Source organism: Halictus rubicundus, chromosome 12 (assembly GCF_050948215.1).
Source record: "Halictus rubicundus isolate RS-2024b chromosome 12, iyHalRubi1_principal, whole genome shotgun sequence".
In the NCBI taxonomy this organism is placed as follows: domain Eukaryota; kingdom Metazoa; phylum Arthropoda; class Insecta; order Hymenoptera; family Halictidae; genus Halictus; species Halictus rubicundus.
In genome coordinates, this window is record NC_135160.1 from 12,066,767 (window position 1) to 12,092,422 (window position 25,656).

General features: G+C 38.2%; 6 protein-coding genes and 1 long non-coding RNA gene across 20 annotated transcripts in view; 3 read left to right on the plus strand and 4 right to left on the minus strand.

Annotated features, from left to right (window-relative positions):
* The window catches only part of LOC143359723 (uncharacterized), a 6,827-nt gene extending 3,254 nt beyond the window's left edge, over nucleotides 1-3,573 (minus strand). For both annotated transcript variants that reach the window (XM_076797877.1, XM_076797878.1), the window contains exons 1-4: nucleotides 3,441-3,573; nucleotides 2,076-2,541; nucleotides 1,293-1,392; nucleotides 13-1,215 (exon numbers count right to left, since the gene is read on the minus strand). In XM_076797877.1, the coding sequence (XP_076653992.1) occupies nucleotides 13-1,215; nucleotides 1,293-1,392; nucleotides 2,076-2,187 (1,415 nt within the window). In that variant the 5' untranslated portion in view covers nucleotides 2,188-2,541; nucleotides 3,441-3,573. The remainder of the gene's footprint in view (nucleotides 1-12; nucleotides 1,216-1,292; nucleotides 1,393-2,075; nucleotides 2,542-3,440) is intronic.
* Cdk12 (Cyclin-dependent kinase 12) lies at nucleotides 2,555-14,772 on the minus strand. Of its 9 annotated transcripts, none has more exons than XM_076797872.1 (12): nucleotides 14,303-14,771; nucleotides 12,196-13,519; nucleotides 10,977-12,121; nucleotides 10,164-10,591; nucleotides 9,640-9,836; nucleotides 9,363-9,567; nucleotides 9,014-9,282; nucleotides 8,629-8,802; nucleotides 4,200-4,506; nucleotides 3,924-4,044; nucleotides 3,671-3,853; nucleotides 2,555-3,497 (listed from the first exon to the last, which is right to left on the minus strand). In XM_076797872.1, exons 2-12 carry the CDS (start codon nucleotides 13,509-13,511, stop codon nucleotides 3,466-3,468), a joined length of 4,377 nt encoding a protein of 1,458 aa, XP_076653987.1. In that variant the 5' UTR covers nucleotides 13,512-13,519; nucleotides 14,303-14,771; the 3' UTR covers nucleotides 2,555-3,465. The 9 variants fall into 9 exon arrangements, 7 of the variants coding, with proteins under 7 accessions (XP_076653987.1, XP_076653988.1, XP_076653986.1 ...); XM_076797873.1 differs by lacking the exon at nucleotides 2,555-3,497 and having other exon boundaries at nucleotides 3,597-3,853; nucleotides 12,196-13,294; nucleotides 13,376-13,519; nucleotides 14,303-14,772; XM_076797871.1 differs by lacking the exon at nucleotides 2,555-3,497 and having other exon boundaries at nucleotides 3,597-3,853; nucleotides 10,164-10,588; nucleotides 14,303-14,772.
* Nucleotides 14,773-15,222: 450 nt separating this feature from the next.
* Sf3b5 (splicing factor 3B subunit 5) lies at nucleotides 15,223-15,900 on the plus strand. Its single transcript, XM_076797881.1, has 2 exons — nucleotides 15,223-15,649; nucleotides 15,771-15,900. The coding sequence occupies exon 1, from the start codon at nucleotides 15,374-15,376 to the stop codon at nucleotides 15,629-15,631; it is 258 nt and encodes an 85-aa protein (XP_076653996.1). The 5' UTR covers nucleotides 15,223-15,373; the 3' UTR covers nucleotides 15,632-15,649; nucleotides 15,771-15,900.
* Nucleotides 15,808-17,377, plus strand: Ctu1 (Cytosolic thiouridylase subunit 1). The gene is made up of 6 exons (XM_076797879.1): nucleotides 15,808-15,942; nucleotides 16,021-16,252; nucleotides 16,326-16,444; nucleotides 16,510-16,698; nucleotides 16,798-17,002; nucleotides 17,082-17,377. The coding sequence occupies exons 1-6, from the start codon at nucleotides 15,895-15,897 to the stop codon at nucleotides 17,327-17,329; spliced, it is 1,041 nt and encodes a 346-aa protein (XP_076653994.1). The 5' UTR covers nucleotides 15,808-15,894; the 3' UTR covers nucleotides 17,330-17,377.
* On the minus strand, nucleotides 17,357-19,192 carry Mul1 (mitochondrial E3 ubiquitin protein ligase 1). The gene is made up of 5 exons (XM_076797880.1): nucleotides 18,868-19,192; nucleotides 18,474-18,679; nucleotides 18,201-18,385; nucleotides 17,927-18,125; nucleotides 17,357-17,844 (listed from the first exon to the last, which is right to left on the minus strand). Exons 1-5 carry the CDS (start codon nucleotides 18,970-18,972, stop codon nucleotides 17,517-17,519), a joined length of 1,023 nt encoding a protein of 340 aa, XP_076653995.1. The 5' UTR covers nucleotides 18,973-19,192; the 3' UTR covers nucleotides 17,357-17,516.
* Nucleotides 19,193-19,273: 81 nt separating this feature from the next.
* The window catches only part of LOC143359890 (uncharacterized), a 40,887-nt gene continuing 34,504 nt past the window's right edge, over nucleotides 19,274-25,656 (plus strand). The window contains exon 1 of the long non-coding RNA XR_013083179.1: nucleotides 19,274-19,335. This is a non-coding gene — a long non-coding RNA (uncharacterized LOC143359890). The remainder of the gene's footprint in view (nucleotides 19,336-25,656) is intronic.
* LOC143359887 (uncharacterized) overlaps nucleotides 21,329-25,656 on the minus strand; it is a 33,780-nt gene continuing 29,452 nt past the window's right edge. For 3 of the 5 annotated variants that reach the window (XM_076798222.1, XM_076798223.1, XM_076798221.1), the window contains exon 3: nucleotides 21,329-24,035. In XM_076798222.1, coding sequence (XP_076654337.1) covers nucleotides 23,674-24,035 — 362 coding nt within the window. In that variant the 3' untranslated portion in view covers nucleotides 21,329-23,673. The remainder of the gene's footprint in view (nucleotides 24,036-25,656) is intronic. The other 2 variants (XM_076798219.1, XM_076798220.1) reach the window with 2 other exon arrangements.

A 25,656-nucleotide genomic window follows, 5' to 3' on the forward strand; every position in this document is an offset into this window, starting at 1 on the left:
AGAGACACTTACATATCAAAACTATTCATAAGACTCTTCTTTACAGGTGGAGAGTTGTGAGACACATTTTTGGACAGTTCATCTTTATTGTTTTCTATGTTACCAATTTTAAAAGTTGATTTCTCTTTAAGTTTTTCACCCAGAAGGCAAAATGTTTCATCGCTACACGAAGAATTGTAGTTACTTGTCTCGTCAACCAATTTCGACAATTTTCTCTTCTGTGCTTCGCTCGTATTATTAGTATCAACATTCTCAGTTTCTGATTTTGATTGACTATCTGTAAATATCGGTGATGGACAAGAAGGTAAAGTATCGTGATTGCTTCCGATTTTTTCGTTGTTTGAAATACTAAATGTTTTTAATTTCCTTATTGATTGCAGTTCATCCATTTGTGTAGAAGTATGTACAGGTAAACATTGACTGAGACTTGCAATTTTATTGTCACCAAATTTGCCAAACAAATTATCTTTCCTATGACTATTGTCTCTAAGTTTTACAGGACTTTTTTTCTTCAATTTCAAGCTCTTCATTCGTAATTTCAAATTTTTACGTTTAGTGGGACTATCTTCAATTATTTCTTCGTCTACATCTTTACTGTACCCAGAATTGTCAGGTAGCATCAGTGAAGTTAATTCTTTCTGGCTTTTCTGGTCTATGGTTTCTTTGCTTTCTGAAGTTGGAAGGAACACGAGCCTTGACTGCTTCAATTTCTTTCCATTTGGCAACAACGTGGTATTGATATTATATAGTTTACTCACCCCCAATTTTTTTGGTAATTTAGATAGTGGTGTACATTCTATTTGATCATTATTGTTCAAAATACTTGAAATCTGATTGCCGTCATTTTCTACAGATGTTTCAGAAAGATCTTCATCAGAACTATTTGCCAAAATGGTAATATTTTCTCTGACAGGTACAAATGCATTAATCTCGTCGGAATCATCCAAAATGGCAGGGCCAGGTGTAACATAGTTCTTCTTAGACTTACGTTTTCTTATGAGTACTGGACTACGTAATAATTCATTCTTTACTATTTGCTTTTCATCAACAATCTTATCATCAGCTAAAACTTTTTCATTTACAGTTGGTGTGTAATCCGAAGTACACATGGTTCCATACGCAGATGAGGATACCTTTAAATGGTTAACTGATGTTTTACTTGTATATTCATTAGACAAATTTGTACAATTTTCAGCTGCTTGCGACAGTATTACACTAAAATGTGAACAAAAGGAATTACAATGCTTGTTTTACAAATTTGGAATACTCCAATACTGAAGACTGAAACTCACATATCGTTATTGTCACTTGTTGGATCAAACAATTGAAATGGAATTTCTACATCAGCATTCTGACAATGTTTTTGCAACTTTAAATACTCTATCCATAACTCTGAAAGCATAAGAATAATTCATGACTCAAATGTAATGAAACACTTGGGCATAAGTTCACCAATGGATTCAGTTGCGTCTGAAACTGATAATGACTAACAATGATGATATCAGTTGCGACTGAAATGATCAAGAAACACTATAAGAAAATGTTTACACAATAAAGTGTTTATAGCTAGGCTATACACAATGTATCAAACATTGTTTATAAACAGTTAAGCCAAGAACTCGGTTTATCGAAAGAATTATTGGAGCACAGAATAGCAAAAGTTTATGTGAACTTGTTTTATTTTATTGCACTGGATCCACTAAAGAAGTTACGCTCATAGATTCTAATGTACCTTATATATAAAACAGAAATAAATTAAGGAAAAAGAAAAGAGCAAACGCAATGAACTGTTACTTAATTCGCAATAAGAATTCGGAATAATTAAACTGCATATCTTTACGAATTTATGGCACCTAGATTTCTAAAAGAGTACAAATCAAGAACCATTGAAAATATTTATTTTCAATATAGATATTTTAGACTAAATAAATCGTTCCTTTGTTCGGATTTTTAGAAAATTATCTATGAAAATCGAAGTTTGCATAAAGATCTGCAGTCTAATTATAATCGATAACATACATCTGACGTATGTTATTAATAGAACAACAACAACAACAACAATTATGTATACTTACTTTTATATTGTTCGAACGCTTTCCCGAGCATTCCGGCGAAATTCTTTGTAGCATTTCGGGCGATTTCGTTCTCTATACAATAACGAAATTGTAGAACGTCTGAGGTAGCCATCGGTAAAATAGACGAGGTTAGGTATTTGTTTTTTTCGAATTCGACACCTCGCCTGTATTTTTCACTTTGGCGTTAATTAATGTGCTGCATATTTTTATTGTGCATACCAGTTATCACACCGAACATAGAAACGAACAAATTCAATAAAGGAAAAAAATTTATTATTCATTCCCACAATGTCGTACTCTTGATATCACTTTTCACCGGAGGAAGCACGGTCGCGTTGTCTCCTTTCGAATCATAGTACGATCCGCCATAATAACGTCACAGATAGTATACATCTCGCCGGCAAAGAAGCACACGTCCTAACCTCACTTTCACAGTGTACACATTTTCTTGGGGAACCGCGTCAATCTGAAAAACGTTCGTGAAAATCGTGTTAATTTCTTGCCTTCGTCGTCGTTGCCTTTTCTTTGAGATGTTAACAAATGTTTCCTGTTCAAATGTCCCTTCAACACGCAAACATGTTCTTAATTTACGTAAATTTACAAATACCTAACCAAAAAAAAGTCGAACCAATGTAATATTATTTCGAGCTTAGACCGGAATAATTCGAACAATTTCTTTTGCTAATAAAAATGTTAACCCGATCTTAAAGAATTCTCCTAGATTCGTGTACTTTTGTTTCTTTATTATATCTCGATCATGTTATGTACATTACATCCTGTAAATATTTTCATAATAAATAAACGTTTAACATCTTACATAAAAAAAAAAGTCTTATGCAGTAAATGTTCAGAATGCATCCGACCTTTGAATTTCTATGGAGCAAATCCATTTCTCTTTCAGTGTCTTTTGATCTCATGAACTCATTCAGTGTGAATTTATCGCACGACATAAATCTCTATATATAACAACAAATTTGTTAAAAGGAACTATATTTAAACCAATAAAGAAAAGTAAGAGAGATATAGATAAAAATGTCTGCATGGATAAATTTTCGTTTAACATTTTTTTAAAATGCACATACATTTTACATGTCCTCATGTATGTACATTAATATATATATAGTTTTATATATATATATATATATTAAATATTAAATATTTCTTAATGGCAAAAAATAAATCTACGTTCGAAGAAACAATAAAAATGTTAGAACGTTTTAAAGCTCTCTTATCTCGTTTGTCACATGTGTGTACTATAAAGAGCGTCATTCGTATTATTAAAGATACAAGTACCGTATTAAGTAACTGGTCTGATATTAATGATATATCAATTATATACAAGTTATACACTGACTGTGCACTTACAGTTACGAATAGGTAGCAGAGTCTACTAACAACTCGGATGCGGTTGTACTTCCTTGCCTAGTTAATTTAAAAAATAGTAATTTAGACCTTCTGTCGACTCTTTATACAAAACATTGTTTTTGAACGCTGCAATGAGTCCATATTATGTACAAATTATTATGAGCTGAATGCTGACGGAGAGGAAGTCGAGGGCAGGAAAAGGTTCTGCATCAGGTTGGATGCCGGTTTACCTGGGGGTCGGGTGATAGCAGGGGAAGGATTGTATGTTTCCAAACCATAGCGCGACATAAGCGCCAATAATGCACTGCGTACACCAGCTGTAGCCAATTGTGACCACCTTCCAGAGCTCATCGCATCATCGCCAGCATAAACTGCATGCGCATCAAAATTTCCTGACTGGGAAGTATTCATATCTGAAAAATAGTATTTACAATTATGGTGCGTTATGCAGACAGAAGCAAAACTGTAAACAATGAAATTTACCTAAAGACGGTGGATTCAGTACGGGAAGATGAGATTCTAGTTGTCCACTTGGTCTTGAGTTTGCTGCGAGTCGTAGTTCAGTGTGCAATTCTCCTAACAACTGTACTACTTTAGGGTCACTCTGCGAAAACATGATATCACATCATATTAAAACTGTGAAACGAAAAGTTCTCTTTTTCTGAACTAGAACATATGCATTTTCATTTGTATGGTATTATATAAAATAAAAATATAAGGAGCAAAATAATCAAATAAAAATTGACAGGAATCATTTACCTCGTTGTCCGATCGAAGTGACATGAGATCATCGACACGAATTGGTTTTCCCTGATTTAAGGCATTTGTGAGAATACTTAATTTTCGAGCAAGACTATCTTCGGCGCACAGTTCTGTCAAATGAGAGCTTGGGTCCCCTTTAAGTCGTGGTTTAACAGGTGGAGGACTGGCATAATAATACGATGTAGGTGAAACCATGAACGGCCCACTCTGATTAAACAAATTATCTCCCCCATAATGTGATTCCGCACCAAGTCGATTTGGATGGGAATTGTAGCCTGCTTCCATTTTTAAACGTTTGGAAGACCTGAAATCAAGTCGAACAACATTATGCCAATTATTAAGGGCAAATCTGAGTGGAATTCATTAAATGCAGAACACACATTATTTATATTGAAAACACAGGTAATTAGTATTTATACTTTGTAACAAATATTATAAACATGATAATTTGCCACTGCAAAGGTTATAAATTTTAACAAACATTTTCATACGGTGAGTAATATAAGATCACTGACTTATATGACTATTGTTGAAGTATGTATTTCAAAATAACAATGTTAGATTATAGATAATCTGAGATCATGCTATTCTATTTAACTAATATCAATAATTATAATAAGATTGTATAAAATATTACAATTAACCGAATATCACATGAATGCATTAATATTATGAATGGTGATGCACAAATACCCCAATGACAACACTTATTCGATGATTAACAAAGCCCATGCAAACGGTAACGTGTCTTGTAAATGTGCATATTCAAAAAGCAAGACTAGTAAACCAGTATTTTTCATATGGATGTACATGCAATTTAATAGGCACAGCATATAAACTTTTATTTATAATTTGTAATTTTATTTTTCACAATTCATTGCGTATACTTATCATTTAGACCTCAATGAGTGAAACAGTATGACAAAGAATTTCATGAGGGATCAAAAAATATTAAGGGACTCAACATAAGGAGCCCAGAGTTTGGTATATATCTTTCAACCCTTCTGTAGAAAATAGTCAAGCACTTTATTTTTTAGTCAGAAAGCCCAAGCAAATGAATTTGTTATATGATACACAAAACCAACTCTGATGTGAATTATTAAACTGGATACCCTGGGTATAAGGTACATGTATTAAACAGATTTGAAACATTCATTACCTATTTTATATTCTTATAAGTGCTATTAAATTAGCCCTCTATCATTCAGCCACAATAACATTATTTCCTGAAACATAATGTTTTTCTTATTAGATATCTTTCCAATTTGTGTTCGCTTATAATTATTTTTGCCTTGCTTTTTTTTTTACTGCATCATGTTGCTTTCTCCGAATTCCACAATAGAATTTACGAATATTTTTCTGTATATCTAGCATTATACTCAATCAACTCCTGCATATTATTTACATATTATTTATAGATAGCGTGATTGATACACATTAATAAGAGAAATGATTATGTACCATTACGCAATGTTAATTATCACGTTTTCTAACTATATATGAAAGAATAAAAAAGATTTACATGTTTAAAATTGATTAAAAAATTACACAATTTTGTAACAGATTTTTTAATAGTAACACTTAAAATTATTATTCTGTCAGAAAGCCCCACTTTTTCATTATTATGCATTAGTTTTTATTTCCCTCATCGTGACCAGAACATTTGAAATAAGCTTTGCTATTCATTTGAAAAAAAATTGTTATAATTTACTAAAACCTAGGGAATTTTCATTCGATAACTACAATTAGTATATAATTATATCCTTTATTTAATTTCAGTTAATGTGAAAGTTCAAAGAAAGACAATGTAAAGGCAGAATTAACTTAAAATCAAAGACACGCTTAACTGCGTGAATTTGTCCAATTACGTACTGTTGTTATCAGGATAATTCTCGTATAACAGATTCAATTGAAAAAAGCATAATACGCTTCTACTTATCTTATCTATTTCACTGTGTGTGCAATAGAGTGTTGCTGCTGTAACATGAACATGTTGTTTATTATTTGACATATTCTACAGAGAAATAACAAACATATATATATATATATACATAAATATAATATATATGTATATATACAATTATATGTTAAATATTCATCGAACTTATTGTGGAATAAGTAGAAAAGTAACATATACTTCATAGTAATTTTGAAAGAAAGCACATCGTGCATCGGTACTTTGATTAATTCCCCAAGGTCCCAGTGTTCATAGTCAGACATGATTCTCCGAAAGGATTACCGGTACTTAAATTCGTAAATTAAAAAAGTGTAGATACATTGGCAGGGGCTAAACAAATTAAACGATAAAATATTTTAATAACATTGGAAATTCATTGTCCACAAAAAATTGTATCAGGCGTCCCGTCTCTGGACATTTCGGTAAATATTTTATATTACAGTACTTCAATATTATTTTACATTGCGATGATAATACATTATGTTTTTCGTCTAAATTTGTCCGGGTTTCATTATAAGAATGGCGTTGATACAAAAGTACAACATGCAAAAAAACATGAAAAATATTGAACGGGTATAGAAAAAACTGCCATTCGTATATTGAAAACTTACTTTAAAACTATCTACATACAGAAATAACGAACTATAACACAGTTTGCGGAACCAATTAAGAATACACCTAGTCTAGAAATGTGTGAATGTTAAATTAAACTGAATTTAACGTAAATAAAATGAACTGTCGATGGGAGGATGGCCGTGACGTTACTATTTGCGGAACACATTCATATTTTAGTCTTGGCTCCTTGCATTCCATGTCTTCGTGTCTCCGTCAGCTTCTTCTTTGTGTCCCATTCGACCTATTTACACTCCAAGACTTTTAAACATTATACAGCATAGTCGAAATATTCACATTGCTTCCCTCATTTATTTTCTCCATTATCATCTCATGTGCTTCATGACCAGCATTTCAATGTGATAGTTCAATAAAGTCGTTAACAAATAACATTTTAGTAATTTCGACCACTTCTCATTCTCAATCGTACAACAACTCACTTCACATTTCGTCTCTTCTTTTTTAAATGATCATCATTCGAAGGTGAATATGTTTTAGATGTATATACAGTAGCATTCAAAAATCATCGGACACTTTCTTGCTCGATAGAAAATACAAACTGCACTAATTATTCAAGTTCATTCAGTAATCTTATCTAATTATTTTATTTTCGTTTAAAATAATCAACCTAAATCGACGCCAAATAAATTTTAAAACTATTTTAAAAGATTAGATAATTGTGTAATAATTCGATTTTTATATATATATTTATGTGTGTATAAATATATAAAATAATCGAAATAACAACATTTGCAACAGAATTGTATAATTTATGTAACTTTTAACGATTCGATGTAATTCTAAATTTTACTATTGCAAAAATCCGATGACTTGTGAACTGGATATCATTCGTACAGTGTATATCCTTAATTATATGCACATATATATAAGTCATCTTAAATGCATGTACGAATTTCAAAGTAAAATCATATATACGTGCACTCTTTTACATACACAAATATTTTTCCGATATATGCATGTTCACCCTATTCACGAGGCGATAACTATGTCCATACATATTTATGGTCATTGCTTTTGGTCAGGAAAATATCAGACAAAAAATATGTTATAATCTTTAAGCTCGTGTCATCATTTCCTAAGGCAATCAATTAAATATCTGGATCGCAAGGTGCATCTCACATAAATGCCTACACACAGTATCCATCCAATCAAACAATATCCGATATTAATTTAAAAAACTAGTAATATAGTATTCTGATGGTTATCATCATATAACTTCTTCCTGTTACCGATATACAGACGTGTATAATTGTTCTAATAATACGTTTGGATAAATTGCCACATAAAAAAGTAAATTATCGTCTATAACATATGATTGATGTGACAAAACATATCGCCATAAATTTTCTGTGTTCACTGGTACGCTGATATATTATTTTCTAGTGTGTGTTTAAAAAAATGAATCATAGTAAAATTCATTGAGAAGAGAACGACGTTGTACATTCTTTCTTTCTGTTTTGTCTTTTGTAATTATAATATTCCATTGTTCTGCACTATAGCCATCGTCGTGTTTGAACGACTGCGAATCAAATTAAAATTAACTTAATTTTATTCATTATTGGAAAAGAGAGAGAGAGAGAGAGAGAGAGAGAGATAGAGACAAAGTGTCACATGCAAACGGACGATGGGAAGTATGATTACTACAATGATTACGTCTCCATTCGTTTTCAAATAATATTTCCAAAAACAACGCACTCTGCTAAGGAAACAAAAAATAAATAAATGCTAAGCACAACTGCAGTACACAGCCATCTACGTGTGTAAGCAATTAGTAATCTGGTCAGTACTGGATCGCGTCCCAGTTTTGTGCGAATATGTCTCTCTACGACTACTCACCCCCCGACATCTGATAGATCTTCGGTAGCCTTATGGGGACCTCCTTTATTCGGAAGAGGTAGAAGAGGTATCTTTCCGGCAGAGCTCTCTTGTTGTTCTCGCAACTGGCGTCTTCGCTTTTTGCTCCATAGCTCATGGCAATCTTGCCAAGTAGGAAGTTGCGGTGCCGGCATCCTAATTTGTCATATGATAAATGTAGATTTCATGAATAGGACAAGATCGCATGCAATTTAGAAAATTACGATGAAATCATATATATATATATCGATACATCCTCTGTCAAGGATTACGCGAATTTGCAATACTATATCTCTCTGTATTTTTTAATTTACGCGTAGTAGTATTCTCGTTAGAAATATAGTGAAATTAAAAAAAGAAAACATACTGCTCAGGTTGAACATTTTTCAGCCAAGCACTTTTAAGCGCATCAGCAGCCGTTATTCGTTTCTCGGGATCTAATTCTAACATTTTGTCTAACAGATCCAAGGCTGGCGCAGGCATGAACGAGAAATCTTCACGTAAGCGTCTTCTATGGGACTTTTTTGGCTTGAGTGTGTGCCACAACGGCAATTTTATCACAGAAGGCCAAACGGCGGGAGTCGGTGTGCCACAGACTCTGGAAATCATCTCCAATTGCATCATCTCTATGTTCGCCTACAGAGAAGAAAAGATAACGATTCATTTCAAACGTAGTGATTACTCCACCACGTTCGTTCAATACCAAATTTTCGTACCTGGAATAGCGGTTTCTTAGAAAATAATTCCCCTAAAATACAACCACAACTCCAAACGTCTATTGCAGGTCCATAACGTTCCTCGCCTAACAGCAACTCAGGCGGTCTATACCACAAAGTGATTACTTTGTTCGTATAAGGTCGCTGTCTATCCTCGGCATTGTAAAGTCTTGCAAGTCCAAAGTCAGCTAATTTCACTTCCCCCCTAAAAATTACATAATTATTCGTTAGCGATTAACGTTTCGTTGAAATTGCACCGATTACGCGAATTACGTACTTATTGTTCATCAATATGTTTGAACACTTTATGTCTCTGTGTAAAAAGTTTTTACTGTGGCAGTAATTTAAACCGTCTAACAATTGCTTCATTATGCTTGCATTGTTCATCTCATTGAAATCCACCATCCCGGACTCTAGAAGACCCATCAAGTCGTGGTCCATGTACTCGAAAACGAGGTAGAACGACCCTTTATCCTATAAAACCAACAATATACTTAATCCCTTGCACTATGGTGTATTTTACAGTTACAGCGATTACAAATACAATGTCGTTCGAAACCACCTAGAAAAAGTTCCCTTATTCTCTAACAGAATATTGTTAACATTAGGTTCACGAAGCACTAAAAGTGGCTATAACGTTATAACAATAACGAGAACGTGTCTATCAAAAATTTTAGCTATTTGTTTTATGATATCTACCCAAAGAAAGAAATTCGCCGAATCATAAGTAAATTAGAAATATTAAACCTAGTGTGAAACAAAGCTGCAAAGTTGTATAGTCATCGAACAAGCCTGATGTACCTTTCTGAAGTCTAAGGCATCTTGTTTGTCCGTGACTATCTCCCTTAAGTTGACAATATTCTTGTGATTTAGCTGCCGGAGGATTTTGATCTCGCGCACCGCCGTGATCGGGAACCCTTCTTTCTCGTTTTCCAGGCGTACTTTCTTCAGTGCGACGAGCACGCTAGCTCGTTTGTCTTGAGCCTTGTACACCTGGCCGTAGGTACCCTCTCCGATCTGCGCTATGACTTCGAACACATCAACGCACCGTTCTCCCCAGTCTTTGCCACCGGAAGCCGACATAGGTGTGTGGCAATTTCTCGAGCTCCTGCGTTTCAGGATTTTTGGTCTTTTCAGCTTAGGCTTTGGCGGGACACGTTCGACCTTTGTGCGGGGCGGTGTTGCATTCGGATCATCCTCTCCGCTTAGGTCTTCGGACCCAGGAACTACTGCAAATCAACCATACACGTTATTTATATCGGTCGACGTTTACACTGTTCAACGCTAGACTTGCAACTTCAACTCTGTTCGAAGTTACAGGTCTGAAAGTGTTCGAATTCGTTGAACAGTGTCATTCGCATCGACAAAGCAACGTGTAACAGAGTTGGGCAAAAATGATTTCGAATAACGAACAAACTAGGACACTTACTATCCGAATATCTCATTTCGGATATTCGGAACCGGATTTGAAATTCAATCCTGATACTATAACATCAGTTTGTTCGTTATCATCTTATTCATATACAAAATTATTCGTCGCCTCGGGGAACCGTGGTCGAATAAGAAATTATTTTAATAATGCCCAACTCTGCCGTGCGATGTTCATTAATATACCTGGAGGCATAGGCAAGTCTTTGATACTCTTCTTCTGCGGTGGTTTCGGAGTGGACGCGGGGAACTTCATTTGCGCCTTGCTAGGTGGACTCGGAGATCTACTCGGCGGCGAGTCTATACTCTCCAAATCATTTTGATTAATTCCGGGCGGTAACGGTAACCGTGACAGACTTTTCGTCTTGAATGCCACGATAGGGGGTTTAGGGGGATCTACAGACTTAAGAGGAACCAAATTGTTGGGAGGATTGAACTTCGACATGGCCGTGTTGGGCGCCGGTACAGGGATCGGTATCGGCGGCGGCGGTATGGACAGGTTCGGTAGAACAGGTACTGGTACAGGGATAGGCACTGGCATAGACGGTTGTTGCGGTATACAGGACGCGTTCGCGGGATCAGACTGTGGCAACGGGGGCGCTTGTACATTGGTAACGGTCGGGAAGTTTGGGCTACTTGTAACGGTCACTGGACAATTGTTAGACGCAGCGGTTGTAGGTGAAGTATATACAACAGTTGGAGGCTGATTACCTCCGGGCATTAAGTTCGACGCACTGACAGACTGTACTGCCATGGGCAACGGGGGTGTTTTTCCCGCGATTCCACTATCGTCCGACACCGGAACAGGGATATCCACAACGTCAACGGATTTCATGCTCTCGCTTGTCCCCTTCGCTTGGTCTTTGTGATTTACGTATTTGTCTTTGTTGTCGGTGGAGGAGGCTTTGTTCTCGGAGGACGCGTTGCTGCCGTCCTTGTCGTCGGTGCCCTCTATAATCTGAACCTCGTCCTGGTTCACCGCCTTCTCTTTAGCCGCCTGTAGCTTCTTGTACGCCAGCTCACGCATGTTCCTGTCTTTCACCAGCTCGGCGAACAGACTGGTCTCGCTAATCTTCGCTTGTACTCGGAGGTTTCTCGCGGTGATGCTAGACGGACTCCTCGGCCTGGGTCTATGTGGCGAAGGAGAGGGTATCCTCGAGGGACGAGGGCTCTTCGACTTGTGCTTCCTCACAGACTTGTGAGACTTGCTGGGAGAACGAGACTTCTTCGGGGTTCGACTTCGTCGACGGGAACGTGACCTCGATCGCGACTGGATCTTCCGCCATCTTCCGGGACTTCGAGATCGCGAACGGGAAAGAGGTAAATGCAACCTGGAACAGTGATAAGTGTTAATTATAAAATCATCAACAACAAGCGAGATATTCAGATCCTGTATACACAGTACCTGCTCCCAGTAGGACTTCTAGTCGACCTTGACTTTCTTTTGTCTCTCCTGTCTTTCTCATGGTGTCTGTGTCGCCGATCAGCCTCGTCCCGTCTTCTACGTTTACTCGAGGGTGGCGAACTAACGGGATCTCCTCTGCGTCGATGACCGACAGGACTCGGACTGAATTCCCGCCTCCTCGAAGGACTGGGACTGTGCCTGAGTCTATGCACCATGGGGCTGGGACTGAAATCTCTTCTCCTCGCTGGGCTATGATCTCTTCGTCTCGACGGCGGACTGGGACTATGAGGTCTCCTACGATTCGCGCTGACCGTCGCCACCGGACTAATGCTGTTGCGTCGGGCGTGAATATTAGGACTATGTTTCTGTCTTTCCGGCGTGTGTTTTATAGCAGACAAGTTCGCCTTGTTGTTCTCCGGTGTTGTTGCTCTTGGTGGCAACAAAGGGGTATGTGGAGATTCTGTTGGTTTCGGTATAAGGGGTGGTGGTGTTACGTTTCGTGGTTTCCTGGTCAGTACGAGTTCAAAGTCGCTGAACTCTCTCAACTCTTGTGGCGTCGCCGGTGAAATCGGCGAGGTACTATCCTTCAGCGGTAGAGGAGGAGACTCGGACCAATTTCCAACTGGTTTCTCGCGTTCCGGACTTATGATGATTTCGTCCGGTATGCGTTGCGGGCTCATACTATGAGAATGTCTCTTGGACTTTCGTTTCTTCTTCTTGCCAGAACTAGACGAGGGACTAAGGCTTCGTTTCTTCTTCTTGTCTCGTTTGTGTTTCTTCTCTTTCCGTCTCGCGTAGCGCCTGGACTCCTCTTCGTACTCGGGTGTGCCACTATGCATCGCTGAAGGTTGCTGCTCGTTAGGTGAATAATGTCTGCTGGAATGCCTGTGCTGGACCGGTGGAGATGGTGAGAGACTAATCGGCGACGCTCCCAGAGCTCGCACGGGACTCCCGCCATAGTAACGCCTCTGTAAAACTGTTTCAGGTACTTCTCCGTCCGTGTAGCTATTACCTCTACTATCCTCCGATTGAATCTCCCCTGCTTCTGGCTCGGACAAGTCTTCGCTACTCACGTCCGAGTATTCAACCAAAGGCTTAACTATGGAAGAGGCTACGGTTGGTACATTCTCTATAGATTTGTCTCTGGACCTCTTTTTCTTCTTTTTTCCAGAACTCTTACTTTTTCCATGCCGTCTGTGCTTCTTGTCGGCGCCCTCGAAGCTGTGTCGGTTTATATCGCTGCCTGTGCTGTCTCTCCTGCGCGATCGAAATCTTCCATTACGTTCTGCTCGTTCGATATCACGACTGCCAGGCATGTCACCTACTGAAGCGTACAAATATTAACATAAATAATAGGCATTATATCTAGTAACTATATAATTGTAAGCTTTGAATATTATTTATATTTTCTGCAAGTCCACAACTTATTTCTACATATTTTTCTTGTAAGAATAAATACTTAGAATGTTACAATATATAAGAATAATCATTGTTGCAGTACATGTTACTTACATAAATAACAGAAAAATACTCTACAAACAATGGAAAGACATTTATTTAAATACCCACAAACAATTAGCAGGATTGATTTGCAATCAATCACGATTTCTTGAATATGTATAATTTTCTTAATATTATATTTATACTCACTACTTATCGAGATACTTAATATTAACAGGTATAAAATGTTTTACGGTAAAATAATTATTTCTGTTCTCTCTCAATACTTTGATACTGATCGTCATGGATATAACACACGCACATGACAATCACACATGAAAAGGAGACACACGAACACACACATGTACAGTTTAGTCGACGTAACAATACTTTCGAATAACACGGATTCGTTAAGAAACCGAAAAAAGAACGGGGTCTCACGGTGAATCGCGATTTTTTAGGGATATACGCGAGATAATTCGTCCGACGCGAACGTATCACTTGTCGATCGAGGAAACGGTTCCTTGATAAGAATTTCTCGGTCGACCTAGCGCGTAGCCGCCATTATTAACGACTAGGTGGCAAGGGAGTTGCCCAGTTTTTGCAATAGAAAGTTGCTTAGCGTTCCCGACGGATTTCTACGTCGACGACGAACGTTGGTACTCACGTGCAATGTAAGTCTTGCGATATCACGCCGAATGTTGGGTTCCTTTGCATCGGGCTGGATCCAACCACAGACTATTTAGTCTGATCTTAAGTCTGTGGTCCAACGTAGCGATGAGTGTAATGGTTACGTTCGTTGCTCCGTATGCAGTCTCACAACATATTACGTTACATAGATCGTAACAATTCAATGTTCAGGCAATCATATTTTTATAGATTTACTAGCCGATGCATCATATATCATGAGTTTTCTTTGGATTGTATTTGGCTTTCTCATAAAGGTAGCTCAGTAAGTAGAAGCCATTAACCATTAGCACGTCATTATTGTCTGACGTAACAAGCGACAAGTGCTGCGCTCTTTCGGTCTTGTCGGAAAGAAACGGAAATTGTGGATGATCTTGAGTCTCATTCTATTCGATACAATTGGTCGAACTAAATTTACATTTTCTACCTATTTATAAATATAACTGTACTTGCAAATAAATGTTTGTCAATGGAGAAAATCGTTCGGAATACAATCGAAATGCGAAGGGCTCGCAGTAACATTTGCTTTTGTACTTGACAACATTTTAAAAGAACGAGCCTCGAATTATTATTTTCGTATTATATTTTTATATATCGATGTATTGATATTTTAATATTAATTACAAGTAATATTATACGTACAGTCGGAAGAATACAATATTCGATTAAAGAAATTCTACGGCGTACAGAAAAAAAGTTGCCGATAGTAGTCTAATTTTTGTATAAATAAACGATTTGTTTAATGTGTACTCAATGTGTTTCATTGATTTTTCATTTCATTTGGAGGACTATTATATTTTTATACATTTTACAAACGTGTACAATACAATTGATTTTATTCGGTGCAGAGCGAATAGCATTCTTTCATGAAAACACTGCGTTATGAACTTGATCCATTTAGACGCACTCTGAGTACAAATTCGAGTCGGAACATATAATTTTTTAATCCGCAATCGACTTCGAAAACGAGAGAGAAGACTAAACTTTGAGCATACTTGAAACATCGTATATTTATAGTGCTTTTGTGTTTGTCAGCGAAGAAAACTGAAGCATGGGGGAACGTTATAATATTCACAGTCAATTAGAGCATTTGCAGTCGAAATACATTGGCACAGGCCACGCTGACACAACAAAGTTCGAATGGCTTGTGAATCAACACCGTGATTCTTGTAGTTCATACATGGGACACTATGATTTATTAAATTTCTTCGCAATTGCCGAGAACGAAGCAAAAGCGCGTGTACGATTTAATCTTATGGAAAAGATGTTGCAACCTTGTGGCCCACCCCCGGAGAAGCCGGAAGATTAATTTTGCGAAAAATGTATTGTACGTGAGCTGTGAATATATCAAAGTGATTACAAATATTTCACAGTTTTTTTTGTGTAAATCCAATATCTATCGTGAAATAAAAAATGCATTTGGTTCAACTATATTTTCCTTAAAGCAGACTATTTTTATTACCGACATTCATAACCTGTGTGACAATTTAATCACGTGGTTAAATCGTGAAATATTTAAACAATATAAACGTAATATAGGAGACACAGTGGTGTTAGAATTTTTCTACCAAAATGCCGATTTCGTGTTCAAGAAATTGTGGGAAAGACGCTACTCTCAAAGTAAGTCAGTCTTTCTTTTTTAAAGTCATACTTTCACGATCAATTATGAGTTCAAGGAAGTAATGCATTCAATTACAGAGGCCTAAAACTGGACACGCGTTATGCAGAGAATGTTTTTTCATCGCCTTCGAGTCTGAAATTCATCATACTATCACAGTAGGAGAATTATTTAAACCGGGTGACAAAGTTGCTATCGGAGCATCGGGAGGAAAAGATTCAACTGTTCTAGCATATGTGTTAAAAACTTTGAACGAGAGATACAATTACGGAATCGAACTGTTTCTTTTGTCCATTGATGAAGGAATTACCGGTATATCATGCAGCGATATTACAATGTTGCAAAACTTAACAAGTTCTCTTTACGACAAACATCTTATTTTTAGGATACAGGGATGATAGTTTAAAAACAGTTGAACAAAATAAAAATGATTATGGGTTACCATTAAAAATATTGTCTTACAAAGAGTTGTATGGCTGGACTATGGATGAAATTGTAGCAGAAGTATGAATATATATTTCTTTTTATATTAGGTCAACTGTACTTAACTAATGCTCATTTCACTTCAGATAGGAAAAAAGAATAATTGCACCTTTTGCGGTGTTTTTCGAAGACAAGCGTTAGATAGAGGTGCTGCCCTGTTGGGAGTAGACTGCATTGCGACAGGTCATAATGCAGATGACATAGCAGAGACAGTTATCATGAATATTTTACGTGGGGACATTGCGAGGCTACAAAGATGCACTTCAGTCATTACTGTAAGAGTTTATTTGGAAGTGTTTATGCAATTTGTATATAGGTGACTTGTTTTAAATGCTCTACCTCATATAATAACAAGATTATGTTTTGCAATACAGGCAGGAGCAGATTGCATAAAACGATGCAAACCGCTCAAGTACGCCTACGAGAAGGAGATCGTAATGTACGCGTATTTCAAACGTTTAGTATACTTCTCAACTGAATGTATATTTGCGCCGAATGCGTACAGGGGTCATGCGAGAACATTCCTGAAGGATTTAGAGAAGATTAGGCCCTCGTCCATTTTGGATATTATACATTCTGGTAAATGAAATTCTGATGTAATATTTATAGTGAAATTATCATTGATGCCTAACACGTTAACCAATGTATTCTGCAACAGGGGAAACGTTAGAAGTAAAAGGTACTGTTAAAATGCCAGAACGAAGGAGCTGCTCTCGTTGCGGATTTGTTTCAAGTCAAGACATATGCAAAGCTTGCATCATGCTGGAAGGTTTAAATAGAGGATTACCGAAACTTGGCATTGGAAAGACCAATAAAATTAAACGCGTGTTGGATTCATTTAACGAAACCGCGAATAATACCGAGAACGACACTGAAAAAGAGAAACAAAGGGCTTTAGAGTTTTGACATTTTCGTATATGATGTACTCGCGTGTATAATAAAACAAAATATATCTTATATTTTCAGATTTCTCTTTACAACAATCTTGTAATTACGTGAAGCTATTACAAGCGCTAGATTAATTTTTATTACCACTCTGTACCACTTAAAGACTTTCGGAGTAAACTTTAACAATTTTATTCGTACATTCATTTTAAATTATGTAGGCAGCAGCTTTCTGCATGATCGGAGCTCTACAGACGGGACAACCATTAGTAATGTCATCGGAACAGTCCTCGCATAAGCAGACGTGTCCACATGGAAGAAGAATAATTTCAAGCGGATTTGTGCGGCAAACAACGCACAACTGATCCTCCCTGAGATCAGTGTCTCTCACTCTTTGCCTTCTTTCTCTCCGAGATGCGGAAAGAGACTGCCTCAATTCTTCTGCTAATCTTTGCTCCGTTCTGTCTTTCCAATAACGCCGAAGTACTATTCCGCCGATCAATAAACCGATTGCGCCAAACATGAAACTTAAAAATCTGAAACAGAACGTGATCGATAATGTTATCGCCTCGCAATTGGTTGCGCTACAAGATAGTGGGCGGAAGCAATCGAGCGTACCTATACGTTCTCTTTCGATCGTCCAACTTTTTAAGCAACGAAGTAATCGACATGCTCGTTAAATAAAATGGCATTCCATTAGTTGGAGGTTGCAACGAAAGAGCATTCGATTTACTCTTCGACAATTCACCTATACCTGTGATTAGTGTACCTTCGCGAAGCAGTTCTTCGGTAGACTGCAAACCACGTTGACGTATACCTAAAATTACCATGAAATTGTAATGTTTTTGAAATATCGCAGAGAGCAGTAAATTATGTATCATATATTTACAACCTGTGAAGAAACCCCATAAGTGGTCTGCAAACGACGGCACAGTAGGCTTGAAAGTATTTGATACTACATCCAGGTCTAAAATATCAGCAGACAATGGTTCTAATACTTCTACAGTTTTAGTGCCGTGCTTCAAAGCAAATGGTACAGTATTATATACTTTGTGAACCGTGTGCTCTTGATCTGACCTGAAGGTAATAAAAAAAGAAATGAATAATTCATAACTTTCAAGGAATATGTGCTTTTTGTGCTGTATTTAAAAGAAATGTAACGTACCAGAAACCAGCGGTAGTTCTGGCTACAACATGTTCTTTAATTTTGAGCTTTTGTACAACACCAGTAATCTTTGTATCGTTGATACTAGTTAATGGTTTTCCTAAAGGTGCAACGATTCCCCTAATTGCTATATAGCCTATTTTGTTATCAGGTTGTTTGTCGATGAGGCCGTCCAACTGTGGACCAACCTCGTGAATCTCTGCATCCTGTGGAGAAACTGAATGTATTGAGGTATTTTTAAACATTACACACGATGCTATATATATATATTGCTAGCATTTCGTGTAATGAATGCTATGCTTATCGTGCGATGAGGTTGGATTTCGCAAACTATATATTCAATTTGCACGGAACTCCACGAGAAGCAAGTGCAATAACAAGAAATCTTACTTACCTTGACTGCAAGGATTGCCTTTTTGCAAGAGAAAAACTGTTTCAGACAGATACTGATGATGACACTGTCAATTCCGAGAGCTATTATCTCACCTAAATAGTCCATGATTAGGTTATATTTGGGAAGTTACAAGGTTATTGTTTATGATTAATATTCGTTGTATACGACGAACGCTGATTCACGAGCAGTCCGAGCGATACCATTTTTCAATATTATTCTGAATCTGATAACACGCGATTTTTTAAAGAAACAATAAAACCAAAAAGAATTACAAATGCGACCGGTTGCAAATATTGTCAGACCTAACTGTGACCGTCAAGTTGTCAGGACTGTTCGAACATATGATCGCTCGACACAATTTTTTCTAATCTATTGGTGACCCTGATCATGGTTTCAAAGTTAAAAGTTCTGCTTGTTGCGAAGTGTAGTTGTCAGTAAATTATTATTCAAGTGTTTCGAAGAATTAAGGTAAGTTTGAACAATATCCTAGCTCAAATTACTTTGGGTAAACATGTTTTTCGAGAGATAGTACCTGAGGGATACTCGGGATACCTTGATTGTCATAATAGCTGTCCACGCCACTCGTACTGCATTAAATTTGCAACATAGGTCTGGGCTGGACAGCTATTATGACAACGGGAGTATTTATCTTGTCTAAAGAAACAGGTTACAATATTTATAATGGAGAGAGACGATATAACAAATTTGTGAGAAAAGAAATTTTATTGGTAACGTAGAGACGATTCGAACACGTATAAACGGTATGTATAAAAGTATAAAAAATAAATAGCGATGACGCTGCGACTCCGCAAGTCTTAATGAGAGCGAATCCATCGTGACGTGTCACGATCACAATTCGATGACAATAACTTCACTAGTGACAAATAATGACGATAACAATTATAATAAGAATAATTGACGTTGTACTTAATCTTACGGTAAATCTTTCTATCATTCAACGCACAATTTATTCTCACACGCACACGAATCTATTTATCTCGCTCTCTCTTTCTTCACACTTGAACACTAATCATTTGTTAAATCTAAGTGGTGGAGATCAATGCAGTAATATAAATAAACTAGATTCGCAGATTCTACTTCGTTCGCGATCACGCAATACACAAACTTGTCTCGAGCATTTCTCACACACTTTTTTTCCGCCGAATTTGCCGAATATCTTTCTTTTTGTTTTTTTGCAAAATATTTCAAATATTTCGTTCAATTAAATATCTATAATTTACGCAACGTTCTACATAAATAAAATCGAACAGCGAAGTATTTCGGGTTTAACAATAAAGCATCGTTTCTTTTCGCGAATGCCTCAAAATTCGCGATGCGATCCGTGACTATTCTTTATTCGAAAAAGCATTCAAAAACAAGGTGAAGTCGACTTTTTTCGTCCGTAGTTTCGTTTCCGAAAATAATCTCGTTTAAAAATCCCGCGTCGGATTCAGTGGGGACTCGCGCTCGGGTGCGCACGCGCGTGCGCATCCGCGCGATCTTTGAATTTTCAAACACTGTTTTTCGCGGAATTTACGCACGAAAATGAATCGCCTCGACACGTTCGTCGATTTCCAATAAAGAATCGATCGATTCGATCGTTCGATTTTGTGTCACTCCGCACAGGTTATTTTCCCACTCGCAGAGCGACGCGTGTTTAAATGATCTCGCCGCTCGTTTGTTTAATTAGTCCAACACACAATCGCGATGTCGCACATCAAATAAACGAGCCGCGCACGGCTCTCACGATTCGATTATGTGCTCGGAATGCAAGAACGCCTAACATTTCATAGAAAAACAACACCACGTACCAGCGTGTTTTAAGTGGTCGGAAATGAAATACACATTTTAACGAGAGCATAAAACACAACATTTCCTGGAAAACTATTTAAGACTGTGGATCTTTATGCGTTTGTGGCACGACATTTGAACGCAAATCGGTAGTATCATTGCTTTATTTTCTTTTTGCCATAAGAAATTTTCCGGTTGACGAACGATAATATTTCTATAACTTATTTTCTAGATTCTATGGATTCGCATAAAGATCCATGGTCCACAAATGATCAATTTTCGTTCGGAGGGGACGCGTTGGCGATCCAGTGTTGTCTTCACGACCTCTTACAGCTGAATTTCTTTTTGTTTGCTCTATATATAGTTGCTCGCAATTGCCGGACTCGAAGCGATCGTGATTGAGGTTAACCGCGGCCGGCAATATCGACAATTAAATTTTAACTTACACATGCCCGCTCGAATTAAGCGAATTACGAAATAGGAATAATTCATCGTTGCGACGGTTTCAGCCCTTGCATTACATTGGCTGGGTCTCTGAAGACCCTACCGAGCATAGTGATCACGTTGACTAACCACCAGCGTCAACGGAATAAAATTCAGCAATTTTCGAAATTATTCGAATCTCTCCTATTCGAAAAATAACAAATACAGATACGATGTCCATTATGATTCACTCAGCTTTTAACACTAGATTTACGGGACCCGTCAAAATGACGGGTTCTAATGTTTTTAATTTAATATTATTAAGATTCTAACGATGCATACATAAGAAATTATTTAGCAAATTTATTTCTTTGGGTATATATTATTTTAAAAATATTGCTAAAAATGTGGGTAGAACGTTCTTGTTATTTTTATGAAGTAATGCAAAATAGTCGCTTTTAGTGCTCCGTAAACCTATTGTTAAAGCCGTGCAAGGGCTAAACTCGCATGGGTACGGTATTTAACGCGTTGAATGTTGCGCGTTTCACACGAGATTCTAATTTTTGAAAATCTATGGTCCACGGATGTTTTAATAGCTTTTCTAGTAGGACTATTTTATAAAATACGATTTTTAAAGATTCCCTTTGGTACAGCACAATTAGTGAAAATCCCATTAACAGGCTTCCGGTGGATAAAGATTGTTACACCTTGCACTACGATCCAGTTGATTTATCTATTTTGATTGATCACCTGTGATCGCCGCAGCATTCAACGCGTACTCCTACGAAACTATAAATTCCAATGGGCACGGTATCTGGTACGGGTCACGAGCGACCCAGTCGTCGCGTGATCAGTCGTGCTAGGGTCAAAGATAAGAACAAATTGCTCATGCGACCAGCGCAACTGGTAGGAATTCGGTCTAGATCCTCGAAGCTAGATCTCTGTTCGAGGTTTGAACGTTTTTGCGTTGCTTGCTCGCTTCTGTGAAACTAGTGGCTAGAGAAGAATGTATGGGTATGTGGTACGTATGGCGAAAAATGTTCGTAATTCACGTGTGTTGGCAGGGCAGTGATAGGACGAGTATAACTCGTTCAAAAGAAATCCCATGGCTCCTGTAGATCGTAGCTGGCCCCTCGACGATGCTCCAACGTTGATGCACGACAACGTGGGGAGTCGAGGATGATACACTGAATCTTCTCCGCGGCTGCTAAGCCCGCTAAAAGCTCTTCCTATTTGTCGAACGTCTTTACGACCGGATTGCGTTCGGCTCGGTGCGGCACGGTCTAGATAAAAACGATTTTCCTCGCAACGACCTGTAATCTCGTGTTTGCTCGACGCGTCACCGATTATTCAATACCTTTTGCAGATTTATGGGACAGCAACCGTGCGATCGTTCAGCTAGAGGATAGTTCAGCTACGTGCCTAGGTTGCTGCGATAAATTTGGAAAAGTACTCTCTCTCTCTCTCTGTTCAACCGAGTACTCCGAAGAAAAGTTCGAACCTTCTTCTAGACGTAACCGGCTGCCTTCAGGAGCTGATTGAATTCGGTCGTCGATAGACAAAGCGTTAACGTCTCTAGTAGAATACATTTCAGACACACTTCGGGACAAACATTCTACGCCGATTAGGTTTCTACATTGTTCGTTCCGTTGGAGAACGAGAAACGTCTTACTGTCTCTACGGTTTCCCGAAACCTTTGAATCTCGAGTTCAATCCGTTTCAGGATAATGTCCTAGCGGTGGTCACTAAATTACGGATCTTTATGCGAAACAAGAATTGTCTCCATCGCAGTCGTAGGCTGTGGGAGCTAAATAGGAATTTCCTTGTCTTTCCAACAATTCTATAATTCTCTAATTCGTCTAATCTTTCTACAATCTTAAATTTCTCCTACTGGGTTTTCCCACCATAAATGCACAAAACCCGCAGTCCAGTGATCACTCATCAGACCGGTCTCATAGTTCCGGGTCTTCTCCGAAATGCTAAGTCGTTCTAAAAAAAAGTCGCTCTAACGCGAGTCTAGACTATTCGCTCCTACTCCCTCCATCGTTCTGGGAAAATCGTTTGCTACCCCTAAACACGGATCCCGCTGCGTAGTCTCTTCTATCACTGTCTTTCTACGAGTGGTTGTGGTCCTTTCGCTGAAACAACGCTGCTCGATCGATCTATCAAGAACCCCGATCATTCTCTCGTTAAGTCCGCTAAAAAAATCGGCGGGTCGGCGGGTTCTGAACCCGACGCCTCCCGCGAATGTGTTTCTCGAAAACACGTTCGGTGCTCGTCTCGTGTTGCTCCCTGGTGCCGCGAACGTCATGATCCTTCCTCTCGACTAATCATCTTCTCATGACTGTGTTTCGTGGCGGAAGGGAGAGAGACGATTGTCAAAAGAAAGGGTGCTCTGTACTCCGAGCCGCCCCCGTTCTCAGGGGATCTCCTCGAAAGGTAGTCAGCTCTCCTCGTTATCATTCGAAACAACTCGTTCACGCGCGGCTCAGTGAACGACTGTCAACAGGTGCATCGACACTGTCTGTGTCGCGTTCGTGGCAGCGATTCGTCAAGGTCCTCGCCGTGGCTAGGACGTCCTCGAGGTGGATCCTAGGCGGGTACCTGGACCACCGGCCTGTGGATCGGCACCGAGATCACGTAGATGTCCAGCTTCTCCCCGGACACCTTGTCCACGATCTCCCCGTAATTCACCGAGTCGTACGGCGGTGGCGCGAACAGGTGATAAGGGGGTGGAGGTGTCTCGGTCACCACCTGGCTGCCGTTCATCACCTCGGCTCGCTGGGCGTACGGCACTGTCAGAGGACGACCTCCGCGACGGCAACACCACTCCGAGCAGCTCACTATCAGGAAGAACGCAACCAGGCCGCCGAACGAGCCGATGTACCACACGATCGACCAAGGGTCCAGAGGATTCTGGTCGTCACCGTCCACTGAAACAAACAGAAACCGGCCTATGAAGGATAAGCTCGCGTTAATAAACTCCTCGAGATTTTGTCTTTGGAACCCTCTCGCTACCGCCGCGACACTACTCTTCGATAGTCGCAGCTCTGGATCTTTTCCTATTACACTGTCCAACAAAATAATAAAACTTTTTTCGAGTTTTGCAATACCTGTTGGGCGATTCTTATACACTTTGTCATTCTAAAACGAAATCCGATAGCAGAATTGCTCTATCACGCAACGTTTTCGAAAAATATTGGTTTCTGTAAAAATGCACGATTGTTATGGAAAAACTAAACACGCGAGAAAGTTGAAATTTGAGTCAAGAGATAGAGGGGACTCTCATCTACATATTCGTATAGTCAATTATAGTCAATTTTCTGTATCAAGCATTTCCACAATGAAATGTGAATGTAACTCGTATTTTTATAACTTTTTGTAATGATTGCCACCCAAAAAGATAAAAAGAAAGACACACTTGAGTGGTACCAACGTCGACTACGCATAGCGACGGCCCTGGCAATGGCCGTCTGGCGCGAACGTTTCGCACACAAGCTGTCAATGAATATTTTCTTAATATTCTCGTATACTAAGGGAATCAAATACTTTTCGTGAATGGTGTCTTTACCAGAAATGTCTGTAGAATGCATTCCTGTATAGTAAATTCCTGCTAGATAAAGGATTTTTCACATAAATACAAAAATAGAGCGTGCAAAGTATCCGCGTCGGCACATTTTCAAACTTTGACAACCATTCACAACTATTAGGAAGTACATAAAAATATAATTAGCTATATGGATATGTAGAGGAGAGTCCCCTCTATCTCTTGACTCAAACTTGAACTTTCTCGCGTGTTTAGTTTTTGCGTAACACGTCAGTTTCTATCAAAATCATGCATTTTTCGAAAACGTTGCGTGATAGAGCAATTCTGCTTTCGGATTTGGTTTTAGAATGACAAAGTGTATAAGAATCACCCAACAGGTATTGCAAAACAATTTTGGTGTTGGACAGTGTTATTGCATGACTGCAGAAGTTCGTGCCCGAGTTGGGTATAAAACGCATTTTAAACAATTTTGTTAACACGTTGACTGCCATGTCACCCATATATGGCTGACGGAATTACTCGTCCAGGTTTTAAAACGAATTTTTACGTTGATATATTCAAGAAAGTAAAATTCAAGAAAGTTGAAGGACTGCTCAATATGATAAATTTAATTTTTTTCAATTTTTATTTCATTAAATAACTCACTTTGAATTTTTGAGGTTTCTAGTTTGGCAGTCAAAGTGTTAATCAACTCTGTAATCATTAGACTGCGGATTTTTGTGCAAAATAAAAATTGTCCGCGTGAATTTTCGAACAACAGGAGCCACGTGGACGGTAATTTGTCTTAAAAATGCCGCCGCCATTTTCTGAATAATTCTGGTAGCGAGAGGGTTCCAAGTTTCTTAGAAAATTGAGTGTTTCGTGTATGATTAAATATAAACGTGGGGTGAAGCTGTTGTTAAGATGTTAGGTGGTTAGGTTGTTGAGTTATGTCCACACTGGAGCACCATCGAGCAACTTTCTGTCGCCTCTTCTTCTTCTCTTATTCGGTAAAAAAGACAAGTGGCGATAAAAAGTTGTTCGATGTT

Bases quoted from the DNA above. Each gene is read 5' to 3' on its own strand.
- Sf3b5 (XM_076797881.1), top strand. From the start codon at position 15,374: ATGGGGGAACGTTATAATATTCACAGTCAATTAGAGCATTTGCAGTCG.
- Ctu1 (XM_076797879.1), top strand. From the start codon at position 15,895: ATGCCGATTTCGTGTTCAAGAAATTGTGGGAAAGACGCTACTCTCAAA. The intron at 16,253-16,325 runs GTATATCATGCA...TCTTATTTTTAG, and splicing joins CATTGATGAAGGAATTACCG to GATACAGGGATGATAGTTTA. The intron at 16,699-16,797 runs GTAAGAGTTTAT...TTTGCAATACAG, and splicing joins GATGCACTTCAGTCATTACT to GCAGGAGCAGATTGCATAAA.
- Cdk12 (XM_076797869.1), bottom strand. From the start codon at position 13,511: ATGCCTGGCAGTCGTGATATCGAACGAGCAGAACGTAATGGAAGATTT. The intron at 9,283-9,362 runs GTACGAAAATTT...TCTTCTCTGTAG, and splicing joins CTAAGAAACCGCTATTCCAG to GCGAACATAGAGATGATGCA. The intron at 4,507-8,628 runs GTGAGTAGTCGT...ACTTGATTTCAG, and splicing joins GATCTATCAGATGTCGGGGG to GTCTTCCAAACGTTTAAAAA.
- Mul1 (XM_076797880.1), bottom strand. From the start codon at position 18,972: ATGGACTATTTAGGTGAGATAATAGCTCTCGGAATTGACAGTGTCATC. The intron at 18,680-18,867 runs GTAAGTAAGATT...GTTTCTCCACAG, and splicing joins AGGCAATCCTTGCAGTCAAG to GATGCAGAGATTCACGAGGT. The intron at 18,386-18,473 runs GTACGTTACATT...TATTACCTTCAG, and splicing joins AGAACTACCGCTGGTTTCTG to GTCAGATCAAGAGCACACGG.